General features: G+C 35.9%; 1 protein-coding gene across 4 annotated transcripts in view; it reads right to left on the bottom strand.

The window, feature by feature from the left end:
- The window catches only part of CEP128 (centrosomal protein 128kDa), a 233,275-nt gene that overhangs the window by 101,096 nt on the left and 114,797 nt on the right, over window positions 1–17,382 (bottom strand). For all 4 annotated transcript variants that reach the window (XM_010850882.1, XM_010850881.1, XM_010850884.1 and 1 more), the window contains 3 exons: window positions 16,363–16,437; window positions 14,591–14,723; window positions 6,474–6,619 (listed from right to left, as the gene is read on the bottom strand). In XM_010850882.1, the coding sequence (XP_010849184.1) occupies window positions 6,474–6,619; window positions 14,591–14,723; window positions 16,363–16,437 (354 nt within the window). The remainder of the gene's footprint in view (window positions 1–6,473; window positions 6,620–14,590; window positions 14,724–16,362; window positions 16,438–17,382) is intronic.

Here is a 17,382-nt window from a genome sequence, read left to right as displayed (position 1 = left end):
CAGGGACCAGATGCCATGATCTTCGTTTTCTGAATGTTGAGATTTAAGCCAACTTTTTCACTCTCCTCTTTCACTTTCATCAAGAGGCTTTTGAGTTCCTCTTCACTTTCTGCCATAAGGGTGGTGTCATCTGCATATCTGAGGTTATTGATATTTCTCCCGGCAATCTTGATTCCAGCTTGTGCTTCTTCCAGTCCAGCGTTTCTCATGATGTACTCTGCATATAAGTTAAATAAGCTGGGTGACAATATACAGCCTTGACATACTCCTTTCCCTATTTGGAACCAGTCTGTTCCATGTCCAGTTCTAACTGCTGCGTCCTGACCTGCATATAGGTTTCTCAAGAGGCAGGTCAGGTGCTCTGGTATTCCCATCTCTTTCAGAATTTTCCACAGTTTACTGTGATCCACACAACATTTTATCACTATGGATTCCCCCAAAATATAAAAACTGCATAATATAAACATATATTTCACCCACGTGAAATACTACAAACTAGATGCATTTAATACATTTGAAGAAACTTGTGAACATTAACCTTTATGTTAGTCATGTATAATTATTAAAAAGTAAAACAAAGTTTCCTTAGTGTGTATGAATAATTTAATTTTCTTACAAAGATAATTTATACTATTTGAACATTTCCAAGAGTATAATGAATTTGTTGACTTTTCATGGTTTTAGGCTCAGTACAATTTCATTTCCATTTGTAGAAATTTACCTGAAAACAAGCATCTAAAAAATAATTTAATTTTCCACCTAAAATGATATGCTATCAAATTAAAATCACTCCAATGATAAGGTAACTATAAGGACTACAAGAATAATGCACATTGTAAATCTGCTTATTATAAAGTCTGCTTTGCCCCCTTTTAGTGGCATGTGTGGTAGTCAAGAAATGAAGAACCATCAGTCACTGAGATATAAAGATATTACCTCATTTGTCTCATATCATCTACTTTTCTAAAGCAAGTACTTCAATAATTATTCCCGATAATTTATAATTGCTTTAAATAGTAAATCTACATTAAGCTATCATAAGTTTTCAACACATCATTATTTTGTGAGGCATGTAAGTTTCTTTCTCTCTCAGCACTACCCCATTCATGCATGCACACACACACAGGTGCACACACACACACACCACATACAAAGAATCACAAAGGCCTATGTATTCAATTTATATGTAAAACATGATGCAAAAGATCATGATTTCAGAAAACTAAGAACTTGAAAAGGGACATTTTCATTCCTAAATTTTTTCTTTATTTATCACATTCAAATGTGTGTATGTGTGAGTGAGTAAGTGAGTGAGTGTGTGTGTGCGTGTGTTTGTGTACATGCAAGCGCTCAGTCTCTTCAGTTGTGTCCAACTCTTGGCAATCCTATGGACTGCAGCCCACCAGGCTCCTCTGTCAAGGAATTCTCCAGGCAAGAATACTGGAGTGGGTTGCCATGTCCTCCTCCAGGGAATCTTCCCAACCCAGGGATTGAACCCACACCTCCTGCATTGCAGGCAGATTCTTTATCCACTGAGCCACCTGGAAAGCCAATTCAAATGATAATTATAATAAATATTAATGCTAGTTTAAAAAAATTAAAATATTCAGTTCACTTCTGCTTTCTGGCTTTGTGGAAATACTCATTGTAACTCAGAGTTACAGAAAACAGAAAAACTGTCTTTCTTCAAGCTCCTAAAATTTCTATATTTTCATACAGATGAAATCTCAGACTTAAGCTAAATCTTGCAGGAACTGTAAAGGTTTATTTAGCCTTAGAGTTTTTACTTGTAACACATCTCTGTCAATAATCATATTTTTTAAGAACTTGGGATATGGTGCATCTATGGTCTTAACAACTGTCGTAATGTGAGAGTTGTCTGATTAATAATACAGGCAGACTTCATCTCTACCAGATTTCATGATTTTACCCTCTCATCTATATGTTTTGCTGCCAATAGTTTTCTTTAAAACCTAACTTGGATATTAAAAATTACTTACTGCTCAGATAATACCTTATTTTACAACAGGCACTTGGATAAGGAAGAAATTATTAAGATTAAAAAAAAAGAAGTATAATAGGAAATTGCAGACAGGGGTATTAAGATGGCTAAGATGATAGGTCTCTAAAAAGAATTTAAAAGTAGTATTGAAGTGGGCATTACTGCATAGCAAAGTGGCCAGCTTTATATAAAAAATGCAAGGATCAAAACAGTTTACTCAAAAGCATGCACAAAAGGAACAATCTTCCTTCGGTTTCTACTGTACTAATCATAAAAAGTTGTTATTGATTATCATTTATTTTCCACTATCTTCTCTCTTTTTAAAAGCAAATACTGGCATTATAGTCTCAAGTTTCTGCTAATGAATAATTATGTCAGTTGTCACTCAATTATCACTTTCAAACTTAATCTAAATTATGTACAGAGCCTTTTTTAATCTTTATTTAAGTTCTTCCTTGAATTTAAAAGTCAAATTTTTTTTTCAAGAAGAGTAAGTTGATGGAAGATGGAGGCTGAGATTAAATCAGAAAGAATCACTGATCAAGGATGCTTGGAATTCTTATGAATACAAATAGCCTATCAAGGTTAATGAGTTCAATTCAAGTTTAGAAGGAGAGAAATATCCCATTTAGTATTTTCTATGCATGCAGAGATTTAAGGTCTTTGGTGGAATTTGAAAGGTAAATTACGCAAACTCAAATGTAGCTTTCATTTGGGTTTTTCATAAGCTATTCTCAATTGTTTTACCCCAGTGTTGAACTACTTAAAATATATATTCTGGACCAACAAAAACTAATACAATTAGTGAGAAAGAGCAAAGGTCCCCTTGAATACTGACAACTTTTTCAAAATGAATGTCCTTTTAAAGAATTACTAGACAACAAATGCCAGCTTTGAAAAATAACCATAAAATTTTTCTGCAATATATTCTTTCAGTCAACAAATATTAACTGAGTGCCTAAATGCGAAGTAAAGTAGGCCTTAGGAAGCATCGTTACGAACAAAGCCTAGTGGAGGTGATGGAATTCCAGTTGAGCTATTTGAAATACTAAAAGATGATGCTCTGAAAGTGCTGCACTCAATATGTCCGCAAATTTGAAAACTCAGCAGTGGCCACAGGACTGGAAAAGGTTAGGTTTCATTCTAATCCCAAAGAAAGGCAATGCCAAAGAATGCTCAAACTACCGCACAATTGCACTCATCTCACACGCTAGTAAAGTAATGCTCAAAATTCTACAAGCCATGCTTCAGCAATATGTGAACCATGAACTTCTAGATGCTCAAGCTGGATTTAGAAAAGGTAGAGGAACCAGAGATCAACTTGCCAACATCTATTGTATCACTGAAAAAGCAAGAGAGTTCCAAAAAAAAACATCTACTTCTGCTTTATTGACTATGTCAAAGCCTTGACTGTGTGTATCACAATAAACTGTGGAAAATTCTTAAAGAGATGGGAATACCAGACCACCTGACCCGCCTCCTGAGAAATCTGTATACACCTCAAGAAGCAACAGTCACAACTGGACCTGAAACAACAGACTGGTTCCAAATCAGGAAAAGAGTATATCAAGGTTCTATATTGTCATCCTGCTTATTTAACTTATATGCCGAGTACATCATGAGAAACGCTGGGCTGGATGAAGCACAAGCTAGAATCAAGACTGCCGGGAGAAATATCAATAACCTCAGATATGCAGATGACACCACCCTTATGGCAGAAAGTGAAGAAGAACTAAAGAGCCTCTTGATGAAAGCAAAAGAGGAGAGTGAAAAATTTGGCTTAAAGCTCAACATCCAGAAAACTAAGATTATGGCATCTGGTCCCATCATTTCATGACAAATAGATGGGGAAACCATGGAAACAGTGAGAGATTTTATTTTGGGGGGCTCCAAAATCACTGCAGATGGTGACTTCAGCCATGAAATTAAAAGATGCTTGCTCCTTGGAAGAAAAGTTATGACCAACCTAGACAGCATATTAAAAAGCAGAGACACTACTTTGCCAACAAAGGTCCACCTAGTCAAAGCTATGGTTTTTCCAATAGTATTGTATGGACGTGAGTGTTGGACTTTAAAGAAAGCTGAGCACCATAGAACTGATGCTTTTGAGCTGTGGTGTTGGAGAAGACCCTTGAGAGTCCCTTGGACTACAAGGAGATCCAACCAGTCCATCCTAAAGGAGATCAGTCCTGGGTGTTCACTGGAAGGACTGATGCTGAAGCTGAAACTCCAATACTTTGGCCACCTGATGTGAAGAGCTGACTCATTGGAAAAGACCCTGATGCTGGGAGGGATTGGGGGCAGGAGGAGAAGGGGACTACAGAGGATGAGATGGTTGCATGGCATTACCGACTCAATGGACATGGGTTTGGATGGACTCCGGGTGTTGGTGATGGACAGGGAGGCCTGGCGTGCTGCAGTTCATGGGGTCGCAAAGAGTTGGACACAACTCAGCGACTGAATTGAACTGAACTGAAGATAACATCAAGCATAATAAAATTCAAATTTTAGAGGTTCCAGAAGGAGAGGAGAAAGAAAGAGCCAAAAATGAATTTGGTGAAACCATGGTTGAAAATTTAACCTGTAGTAAGAAACACATATCCAGAACCAGAAACAAAGAAAATCCCAAACAAAATGAAAGAGATCTACGCCAAGACCTAGCATAGTTAAAACAGCAAAAGTTAAAGAGAGAATTTTAAAGGCAGTCAAAAAGAAAAAGAAAAACTGGAGTGTCATCCAAGGGAAGCCCCAGAGGCTATCACCTATTTCTCAGCAGAGACTTTGCAGGTCTACAGGGAATGGCAAAGTATATTTTATTTAAAGTGATGAAAGGAAAAAATATCTACAACCAGTGATACTCACATGGCAAAGTTATTCAGAACTGAAGTAGAGAAAGTTTCCCAGACAAGCAAAAACTAAAAAGAGTTTAACAACAGTAAACCAGCCTTCCAAGAAATGTTAAAGCAACTTCTTTAAGTGGAAAAGGAAAGGCCCTATAAAGATAGGAAAAATGAATGAAAGGAAAAATGTACTTTACTAGGAAAGAAAAATACATAGTAAAGGCAATGAATGAACCACTTAAAAAGCTAGTGAAATGTTAAAAAACACAAGTCATAAAAACAAACCCATAGATACAGAGAACAGACTAATGGTTATCACAAGGGACGGGACAGAGTCGGGGTTGGAGGCAAAAATGGGTAAAGGGGATCAAATGTATGCTGATGAAAAGAAACTAAATTTTTGGTGGTGAACACAATGTAGTGGAAAGGAGGAGAAATATAATACATGAAACTTATACAGTATTATGAACCAACGTTACCTCAATAAAATATAAAATTTTAAGCCAAAAAAAGTTAAGTTGAATTAAAAAGTCACAGAGAGAATAGTCAATAATACTATAATTAACATGGCATGGTACATCATCTATAAAAACATAAAAATCACTATGCTGTACAGCTGAAACTAATATAGTATTCTAAGTCAACTATATTCCCATTAAAAAATTAATAAAGAAATAAACATGCAGAGGCTTTGTAAAGAAAATGTCACTGTTTAATTATCTTTAAACATGAACCTGAAACAAATCTAAAATATATTTTGTACTGATGCACTGACAAGATGAAAGAGAAAGTTAAGACTGCGGTAACATTAAATATTTCCTTTGGATTTTATAAAGTTAGATACTTTTCACACCAATTTTCTACCTTTCATTATAACTTAGGAAATTCTTCCAATGTGACTACTTATTACAATTGGAGCACAACTTCACTAACAACAACAGATACAGAGAAAGACTGATGCATATCTAGTTCCAAATGTGTCCTCCATGTTTGCATGGATCTAATTTACATAATTAAAATGGGAATTAAGCCATTTTCTTTTATCAAGTTCTTTCCTTTGATTTTTTAATAGTTTTTGATAATTACTTTTATCTAGCACCATCTGTGCTAGATAAAAGGCAAGTAGGAAACGGGAGCTGCCTAGTTACACTTCACTCATCATTCATGACTACTACACAACTCTAAATTGATGGAGGCATCGCACCTCTACCTCATGCAAAACAGCTAGAGATTTGAAAACTTTTCTATTTCCAAAGACAAAAATATCAGTAACACCTTATTGCTATGCCTTTTGCCAATTTCACCCCCACCTTGCTCCCCCACACCCACCACAAATAACTGCGGTTCCTTGAGAGAAGAAAGATCCCTTCTGTCTGAGAGAAGGGCTCAACTGCTAGTGGAAGAATATTTGCAGCTTTCATAGGTATCCTGGCTTTGAGGTCCAAATGAGGAGAAATGAATCCGCAGAAATTTATCTATGTAATTAAAGTAACCATCTAGATAACTTGACATTATCTCCACCCAAACTTGAGTTCGTAAAACATCACAATCTTTATATTAAAATTTCACTAAGCAATGCTATGAAACAAAACTAAAGTCTTTTGAACATGGCTTAAACATAGCAAAGTCACCTCCACTTGGGCTGCCAAATGTACTTTCTCCTTGTCTTTTCGCTCCAAGCACCGCTTCACTTCCTCTAACTCAGAAGCCATTGCACTGAAGTTCAGCTGCACTCTCAAATCTGACATCTGCTTCTCCAGATCCTCTCGCTCAACCCCTTAAAAGAGAAAATGTAAAGCGTGATGGTTGTTCGTTACTCACAGGATAATGTACTCTCAAATGGTAGGCTTATTAATATTAACTCTACTCCATACAATCCACTTATTAAATGCCGCTGTCACCAACTCACCATTCTATTATTTCAAGTCTTACACAATTTTCTAAAATACATAGCTACATCATCCAGTGTTATCCCATTTTGATACTATACTTGGACTGCTATCTGATTTCCAGTATAATTTATTTCAGGAAAATTCTATGCATTTTTCTTTAATTTGTGTTATATCCCTATATTACCCCCAAACTCTAAAACAAAAATACTGAAAGAATTTTCAACTAAGCTTCTACAGCTTACTGAAGTTACTGAAGTTCACACAACAAAATGCTTTTCTTGCAACATAAGCAAAGGAGGCAGCTAAATCTTGACTGTGTTCTGACCTTTAACTTACTAGTTCTGGAGACAACAACCTACAACTGAACAATATAAATTGACATAGTATATACTTTTAGTTCAATATGAAATATTTGGTATATGATGAAAAGGGCACTGTAACACCATCTTTTTAAAAAATAAACACAAAAACCCTTTTCTCAAAGAGCTTGCATTCTAAGAACAGGAAGAAGATATAAATAAAGTACTTCTATGAAGTTAAGATGTCAAAAACTGGCACATATACTCTTTTCTAGTACTTTCACTTCCAGAAAAGGAAAGAAGGAAGGAAACACTAGCAAATACAATTTACAGATCATTCATAAGACACATCCCAACTTCAGAAATATTAAACTGTCAAAATTGTACAGCGTGTATGAAAGATGCATAAGTATTTTAACAGGGATAAGAAGACCCTCAGATACTATACAGATATTTCCCTGTATCTGTATAATTTCTGTATAGTAAATGGTTATCATACAAAATCAGTCCAAAGGACAGAATGATTAACTCTATCTTAATAAGAAACTGAGTTTGTAAAAATTGGTTTAAAAGTTAGTTCTGAAAAATAGATAAAAAATTTCACCTAGCAAAGCAGATAAAGTTGGGTTGATATTTCAGGGAAAGGAAATAGCATAAAGCACCTAGGAACAATATTGGATTTCATATTCGGGTAACTGCACACATCACATTCTACATAGCTAATACTTGTGAGGAAGGTGAGTCAGCAGACTCAGCAGTCATGCGCTGCCAGGGAGCTTGGAAATCAGCCTACAGACTAAGAGTTAGCAAACATTTTCTGTAAAAGGTCAGACAGTAAATATTGCAGCTATATGGTCTCTGTCAAAACTACTCATCTTTGATATTATATTACAAAAGTGACCTGGACAATGCATAAATGAATGGGAGTAGCTGTATTCCAATAAAGTTTCTATATTCAAAAACAGGAAGCAGTCTGGATTCGGCTCTGGATTTGGCAGGCGTGGGCAAAGGAGTGGGCCATCCTTTGCCCACTCCTGCTAGATCATCAACCTGAAAATATGCATATTTTTATGTATAAATGTATTTATTCATTTGAAAAATACATGTATCCATTCATCTTAAAAATAACTTCTATAAATTTATTAATATATACCCACGTGTTCCAAGTCACTTTAGTCATGTCCAACTCTTTGTGAACTCATGGACTGTAGCCTGCCAGTCTCCTCTGTCCATGGGATTTTCCAGGCAAGAATAATGGAGTGGGTTGCCATCCCCTCCTCCCGGGAATCTTCTCCAATCAGGGATCGAACCCATGTCTTTTAAGTCTCCTGCATTGGCAGGCAGGTTCTTTACTGCTGAGCCACCTGGGAAGCCCATATAAATATGCATATGTGTGTGCATCTCTCCCTCTATAGTACCCAGCTATCTATATATAGATCTAGACATGTTTCATGGTATATATAATATTAGAATATACACACATATATGCAAATTAATGTTAGTATGAATATTATTATACAACTTATGAAGATAATATATATGAATATGTATATAAACATACACATATATGTATTTTATAAAACACATCTATGTATTTGATGTGGAGACATAATATTTTGATATGTTTTACACATAAAATAGCAGTAGTAGCATATTGTTAGTTGCTCAATCGTGTCCGACTCTTTGTGACCCCATGGATTATAGTCCACCAGGCTCCTCTGTCTATAGGACTCTCCAGACGAGAATACTGGAGTGGGTTGCCATTCCCTTCTCCATAGGAGCTTCCCAACCCAGGGACTGAACCTGGATCTCCTGCATTACAGACAGATTCTTTACCGTCTGAGCTACAGGGAAGTTCCTACATAAAATATTTAAGTGTAGATGTATATAAAGGTATAACACATATATGCATATATAATGAAACATTTATAAAAATTAAAATACTTAAAACACAAAGTATACAACACAAATAGTGTTAGAGACACTCTCCTCCCAGAGGATTATCTCATATGCTCCATTTTAAAGAATTCTTGCTACAAACGTTGATGGGTCGGTAGAGGATAGCAGTTAAAGAGTTCAAGCCTGGAAAGAAAAAATATTTGGTTTGCTACTTCCCACAAATCTGACTTTAAGCAAGGAATTCGATTTTTTTGCTTTTCAGCCTTTAAAAAAAAATCATTAAAATGGAAATAAGAAGAGTATCCTTCTAATAGAATATTTCTAAGAACTAAAAGACATAGTGGAAGATGAGTAGCACGATGCCCTGTAAGAATTCAATAAATTATGAGAGGTTTTAATCAAGAGAATAACATGACGGGTTTGTGTCTCAGAGGGTCCCTTTTGTAGCAGGACAGAAGATAGATTACAGACAAACTAGCATAATATAAGAGGGTAACACAGATGAGATAAAGCATGCCTAAACTGGGTTAGTGGGAACACGAAAGAAGCCACTTCAAGAGCTATCAGGATCTTCAAACAGACAGGATACAGAGACTAATTATATGGAGCGGAGAAGTAAGTTCGGACGTTCTTTGTATTTCAGGCTTATCTGGATAAAGAAACATTTAACCAGTTAAGACAGGAAATAAAAACAGGTTTGGAGGAAAGTATGAATTCAGCTGTAAACCTGTTCCTGAGCATGCTAGAACAGTACAGAGACACCGAAGGAGCATCTCCATCTGGAGGGTTGGAGGTCAGGAGAGTGAGAAGAGCTCCCTTTAGGGATCATCCTTCCTGGGTGATAGCTAAAGCCTAAGATTAAATAACAACCCCAGAGGAGAAGCACCAAGTGAGAAAATCCATAAATAGGATTCTAGAACATAGCAACATTTAAAATGCAAACTGGAAACAAACGGAAAAGATTCAGATGGAAAGACTGAAAACAACTAAGACAGACGAACCAGGAAACAGTAGGAACAATCAGGTCAGTGGAAGAGCTTTAAGGGAGAGGAAACAAATGGGCAAAAACCAACGCAAGTAATTAAAAATTCCTTTGAATTTGACAGAGGAGACCACTAATAAACTAAGCAAAGTCAATTTTAGAAGCAGAAGTGGAAGTCATTTTGCAGTGAGTAGAGGAACAAAGAGCAGGCAGAAGATGACAAGTGCAATTTCTTACGTAGAATTTTTTTAAATAATGCAAGCATTCTATAAAGATGAAAACTCTAGAATTATTAAAAGAAGGTGAAGAAGTCCATTGACACAACAATAAAAGAACTTTAAGATTTTCATTAAGCCTGGTAAGTAGCTTAAAAAAGTGAGATTCTTTGAATCCTCAAAGACACCAAAAATAACTAGATTTTATAAGACAACAAAACATAACAAATGTACCATAGAATCTTTTTCCAGACGAAATGAGAATTCCCATGTACAACTTCATGAAAATCTGGTGAATAATCTTAATACTATATTTTACTTTTAAAAATAAATTGTAAAGTTGTTCAGTGGCTAAGCTGTGTCTGACTCTTTGCGACCCCATGGACTGTAGCAAACAAGGCTTTCCAGGCCTTCACAGTCTCCTGAAGTTTGCTCAAACTCATGTTCATTGAGTGGGTGATACCATCCAACCATCTCATCCACTGTCGTCCCCTTCTCCTCCTGCTTTCAATCTTCCACAGCATCAGGGTCTTTTCCAATGAGTCAGCTCTTCGCATCAGGTGGCCAAAATACTGGAACACAGCATTAGTCCTTCCAGTGAATATTCAGGGTTGAGTTCCTTTAGGATTGACTGGTTTGATGTGCTTGCTGTCCAAGGGACTCTCAAGCACCACAGTTCGAAAGCATCAATTCTTCAGCACTCAGACTACTTTATGGTCCAACTCTCACATCTGTACATGACTACTGGAAAAACCATACCTTTGCCTATACAGACCTTTGTCAACAAAGTGATGTCTCTGCTTTTTAATACACTAAGTTTGTCATAGCTTTTCTTCCAAGCTTCTAATGTCAAAATATGTTTAAATTACAATACCACATGAAACTCAACTGAACTTGCTGCTAAGTCGCTTCAGTCATGTCCGACTCTGTGCGACCCCATAGACGGCAGCCCACCAGGCTCCCCCGTCCTTGGGATTCTCCAGGCAAGAAGACTGGAGTGGGTTGCCATTTCCTTCTCCAATGCATGAAAGTGAGAAGTGAAAGGGAAGTCGCTCAGTCGTGTCTGACTCTTAGTGACCCCATGGACTGCAGCCTACCAGGCTCCTCTGTCCATGGGATTTTCCAGGCAAGAGTGCTGGAGTGGGGTGCCATTGCCTTCTCCTTAATGGCATGCAAATATGTTAGGACAAGTATGTCAAAATCTGCCATTTTCTGGTAGATTCAGAAGATTTTCTGGTAATGTGGGAATTCTAACTTAGGCAACATATTGAGTTAAGTGTAGGGAATCTGGGAATTTATAACATCAAACACTTTCTATGGTAATCTAGGCATTTGAGTAAAATGCCTTAATATTTAAATGATTTAGAGCAGAACAATCTTTAGTAGTCTGTTAGAAAACATTATAAAATTTCAATATCACCATTTCTGTTAAACACAAAACTTTCAAAAAGAAATACATCCAGAGTAATTAAATTCTACAACCAAAATCAACAGCTCCACTGAAAAAACATTCTAAAGATTTTCAAACACAATGCCTTTCTAATCAACATTAAAAAAGCCAGTCATATGGTTCATGACCACTTCTACAATCTGATTAATTTTTTTTTCCAAATCTCCAGGTAACAAAACAAAGATAGAATATTAATTTATATTGAAAATCAGATTAAGAGAAAGTGAAAAGCATAGGGATTTCCAATTTAAGTAAAAATACACACACAAAAATACACTCACACGTATGTGTGTGTGCATGCATGCACATATGTATGTCGTGTTGTTGTGAAGTCATGAAGTCGCTCAGTCGTGTCCGACTCTTTGTGACCCCCATGGACTGTAGCCCACCAGGCTCATCTATCCATGGAATTTTCTAAGCAAGAGTACTGCAGTGGGTTGCCATTTCCTTCTCCAATATATGTATGTGCATGTATTTTTAAAAAATTCCACAACTGGCTTGTTGGCTCTTTCTAAAAGGAAGACTCATAAGATAAGCAGGTCTGACAACTGAAATGGGTTTAAAAATCAAGCAGAGAAGACATTAAAACTGGACACTAATATCAACAACAAGCAAGAGAAATTTGAAATTAAACACACAATGCTATTTACATTAACATCCCCCCAAATTAAATGCATGCATGCCAGTCACTCAGTGAGGTCCACCTCTTTGCTACCTCATGAACTGCAGCCCACCAGGCTCCTCTGTCCATGGAATTTTCAGGTAAGAATACTGTAGTGGGTTGCCATTTCCTACTCCAGGGGATCTACCCGAGCCAGGAATCAAACCCATGTCTCCAGAGTCTCCTGCATGAACAGGCAGATTCTTTACCACTGAGCCACCTGAGAAGCCCAAAAATCAAATACTTAAGTATAAATCTAACAAAATCTATATGATGAAAACTACCAAATTCTGATGAAAGAAATCAAGGATGAACAAAATAAATGGAGAGATAATCCATTTTCATGGACAGGAAGACTCAATATTGTCAAAATGTCAGTAGTTCTCAACTTCAGCAATAGATTCAACGCAAGCCAATCAAAATCCCAGCAAGTTATTTTGCGTATATTGACAACCTGATTCTAAAGTTACAAAGAGTGGCAAAGAATCCCAAATAGCAAGAGCAACACTGAAAAAGAAGGAAAGAGTTGGAGGACTGACACTATCCAACAAAACAGTGTGGTACTGGCCAAAAAAAAAAAAAAAAGACAGGTAGACACCTGGGACAGAACCAAGAGCCCAGAAGTAGACCCACATAAAACAGTCTACTGATCTTAGACAAAGAACAAAAGCAATACAACGGGGAAAAGAGTCTTTTTAAACAAAGGACACTAGAACTGAAGACTCACACGCAAAAAAAAAAAAAAACTGAATCTAGACACAGAATTTAAATCTTCCACGAAAATTAATTCAAAATGGATCACAGATTTAAGTGTAAAATGCAAAATTATAAAACTCTTAGAAGGTAAAGAGAATTATTTGCAGTTTGGCAATGACTTTTTAGATATAACACCAAACTCACAATCCATGAAAGAAAGAAGGAATAAGCTGGACTTCATTAAAATTAAAAATTTCAGCTCTGTGAAAGATAATCTTAAGAGAACAAAAAGCCAAACCGTAAACTGTGCGATATTATTTGCAAAGACATACTGATAAAGGACTGCTATCCAAAATATACAAATGACTCTTAACAATAACAGGAAAACAACTAAGAAATGGGCCAAAGACTTTAATGAATATCTCAGCAGAAAAGATATATATATATATATGTGTGTGTGTGTGTATATATGTAGTAAATAAGCATATGAATAAATGCTCCACACCATGTTATCAGTAAAATGCAAATTAAAACAAGATGCCACTACAAACCTATCCGGATGGCTAAAATATAGAACGCTGACAATTCTCAATGTTGAGAAGGAGGCAGAACAACAGGAAGTCTCATCACTGCTGGTAGAAGGCAAAATGATATAGCTATTTTGGAAGAGAGTTTGAAGATTCTTACAAACCTAACCACTCTTGTCATATGACTGAGCAATCACACTCTCTGATATTTATCCAAAAGAGATGAAACCTTAAGTCTATACAAAAATCTGCACACAGATGTTTAGTTTTCAGCAGTTTTATTCATGATTGCCAAAATGTGGAAGAAACCAAGACAGGCTTCTGTACATAAATGGATAAATAAACTGTGGTACATCCAAACAATGAAATATTATGCAGTGCTTTAAAAACAAAAAAGTTTTGTTTTGTTTTGTTTTTCTTTTTCTTTTGAAGAACTTTCAAGCCATGAAAAGACATGGAGGAAACTTAAAAGGAAATTACTAAGTAAAGAAGCCAATCAGAAAAGGCTACATACTGTATGATTCCAACTATTGATTTATTAGATTCTGGAAAAGGCAAAACTAAGGAAACGATAAAAAGATGAGTGTTTGTCAGAGGTTAGGGGGAGAGAGGGATGAATAGTGAAACACAGAGAATTTTAAGGACAGTGAAACTACACTATGATATTATAATGATGGATACATGTCATTACATGTGTGTCAAATCCTATGGAACACACAATACCAAAAGTGGACCCTACGGTAAACTATGGGCTTTGGACGACAATGATGTGTCAATATCCAATTCATCAGTTATAACAAATGCACCACTGGGGTGAGGGATGTTGACAGCTGAGGAAACTGTGATATGAAGAAGCAGGCATACTCAGGAAATCTCTGTACCATCTGCTCAATACTGCTATAAAATTATGTCTGTTTGTAACAACTGCATGCTAAACCATGATTAATTTGGAAAACCTTGTAGTAGATCAAGAATATGGTGAAAAGAACAGAAGAAAAGCTATTTTGAAAATGAAAATTATTTCAGAAAATCAAAAACAACAGAAATTAACACAATATTGTAAAGTAACTATACTCCAATAAAAGTTTTTTAAAAAGGCCCCAGACATTTACAAATCAGAAATATACCTCTCCTAAACCTCCAGTCATCTCCCTGTTCATCCTGAAGACTTGACTGTTGCCTGGAAATCTGAGATACTTGATGATGTAAACCCTTTGGATCTCCTTCTGCTTTCATAAGCTGTGTGCGGAGCTCTTCTACCTAAATACATATAATCAAAGGTGAAGCTTTCATTAGTTTTAAAAGCAGGAAAACAATAATTGAACTTATAATTATTACAAATTATTTTCCTAGGGAAAAAATCACTTCCCACAGATTATTATAAGCACAAGTTGAAACCAAGTTACTTTCATTATGACAAGCACAGAGGAATAGTCCCTTGCTTCACTTCTTTATTCCTATTCCTTTCACGATGAAGGTATTTTCCCCTTCTTTGTGTCTATGACAAATAATTTGACCACATTTTACAAAATCCCTATTTTCACCTCAATCTACTCTACTACTATTAACCCAAATCACCTCCTGTTAAGTACCGTATGTTTTTACATTTTTCACTTATTTTCTTTCATGTGAATGTAGTCTATTGGTTAGTAAAGTCAAGTGAAATGATCACAATTTAAAACATTTTGATATCAAAGTACTGCTCAAAATAAATAAGCACTGAAGGCTGTTGAAAAAAGTATAAACTCCTTGAGGTCAGGTACCCTTTTATTCATCTGCATGTATCTGGAGTCTAGCAGGCAAGTCCCCAATGACCATTAAACAAGTTAGCGGTGGCAGAACATCTCAGCTAAAGTCAAAGGGCAACCTAAACACAGAAATCTCTTATTTCAAAAGATTAGAAGTTATAAGGCAGAGTTCTAAAACCAAAAGAATCAGAAGGAATTGAATATAGATATAACCTTCCATAAAAGAAAGTCTAAACTCTGCCAACATTAATTCCATCATACCACTGGCTGCAGAATAAAGCCATTACACATTTTTAAGGATTTTGTAAAACAGGTGCCATGTTGCATTTTCAGGATTAATCATCAAATAAACTACTCCTGAAGATCTATAATGTCTGACATCTTTGCCTACCTAGCATATTATGTAGTGAGTTATGTAACCCATACCTCAAAAGAGAGGCAAGTACAACTGCAATTTACATTAAACACAAGCAGAAAGACAGTTAGAAATCCAATGCCCTTTCCCAGTGTATGTAAGATAGCTATTTCAAGCTACTGAACTTTAAATATCAGAAGCAACAAACAACTATTATGGGCTAATGGGCTACAAAATGTTATGTTTTAAAATTAAGCCTTATCTCTGGTTGAAAGGAAACAGGTAGCATCTTGAAAACGAGAATATAAGACAATGATACATTCAAGGGAACTTGAACGTGCAAAGGTCTGTTTTATGTGTTTTACTTCCTCCTTCACTCTCCAATGCCTCCTCTAATAAAATTAAGCTCCTGGGAAAATTGTATCTTACCCATCCAGTCTCATTTTTACACTGGTTATGCTAAGAGAGATAATTTCTAAATTGGAGCGGCAATCAGCAAGATACACTGTCACAGGAAGAACTTGGGCTGGTGCTTTGTGCTGGCTTTCTCTGAATCTTCCTGAAAGGATTTCATCTTTTGCTTATGTGTGCTGGCCTGTGGCAGATTCATTTCGATATATGGCAGAACCAATACAATATTGTAAAGTTTAAAAATAAAATAAAATTTAAAAAAAAAGAAAGAAAAAAAAATTTCCTAGACCTGAATTTTTTTGCCCTTTCACAAAGACATTTAATAGAGAAAGAGACTCAATCCTGATTTAATGTAAAAGCAGATTATCATAGCTTGCATACTTACCTGATGCAAAAGTGTTTCTCTGCTGCCTTCTGACTGATTCAGTAACCTTCGAGATAGCTCCAATTCCTGTTGAAGCTAGAGTTTCATCAAAGGATAAGGAAAAATGTCCAGTGGGGCAGAAGAAAACTAAATTATTACAGGCATAGTTTAAGAGGAGAAAAGTGAAAAGGTTTTCAGACTTTTACAGCTAATATAAAAAGATAAACATCTTGTGATAAACACATATCAATGTTCCCATTAAAATAATGGTAATTAAATAACAAAAACTGAAGCAGACCAGACTGCAGGAGGTCTGCACTCTAGTCAGTTTCATCTCAATTATGACCTGTTTAAATAGTCTTTCCTTAAAGGCCTCCTTTTTGTTATCTCTAAAATAAGGGTTTTATATAAGACAATCTCTGAGCTCCCTTCAGTTTTAAATCATTTTAATGCAAAAGTCTAAAGCGATTTTTTTCTTTAAATTACTACATGTAGTATCATATGAACTAAATTAGAATAAAAATTTCAGGCACCCAATGACTCAAGGTATATTTCATCCAGTTGGTGACTACTTTATATTCTTAATAGTCTTATACTCCTAATATTTCCAATATTCATAACATTTCAAAAATTTTGAAGTATCTCAATTCAGAATAAGACATTTTAAATTTCCCTAATAATACTGCCATTAGATAATACTCACAGAAAATGTGCCAGTTAGGTAACTAAATACGCTACAAAGTCACTGTGCCTAGCTAATTTCAAGTTGAAAAATATAACAGGATGTAAAGGGGAGAAAAATATGCCACCCCAAAGTACACTTCTTTGGCTCAAGTATTATTGTGAGCTGATGGTAAGCAAAGCCCAGCAGACTCAGGAAAAGCTTTTCATCTTCCCCTTAACTGCATAAAAAAATTTAGAAAGCAGGTCTGTACCAGGAAAAGAGCTATTACTAAAGATACTCTCTGTATCTGAAAGATATACCTGCGTGCCAGGGCAAACATCTGTTAACCATAACCCACCCTTCTCACTTCCTCTGAA

This window comes from Bison bison, unplaced genomic scaffold, assembly GCF_000754665.1.
Source record: "Bison bison bison isolate TAMUID 2011002044 unplaced genomic scaffold, Bison_UMD1.0 scf7180017864296, whole genome shotgun sequence".
NCBI classification, from domain to species: Eukaryota; Metazoa; Chordata; class Mammalia; order Artiodactyla; family Bovidae; genus Bison; species Bison bison.
Note: the sequence above shows the minus strand (reverse complement) of the source record. Positions and strands in the feature narration are given on the sequence as shown.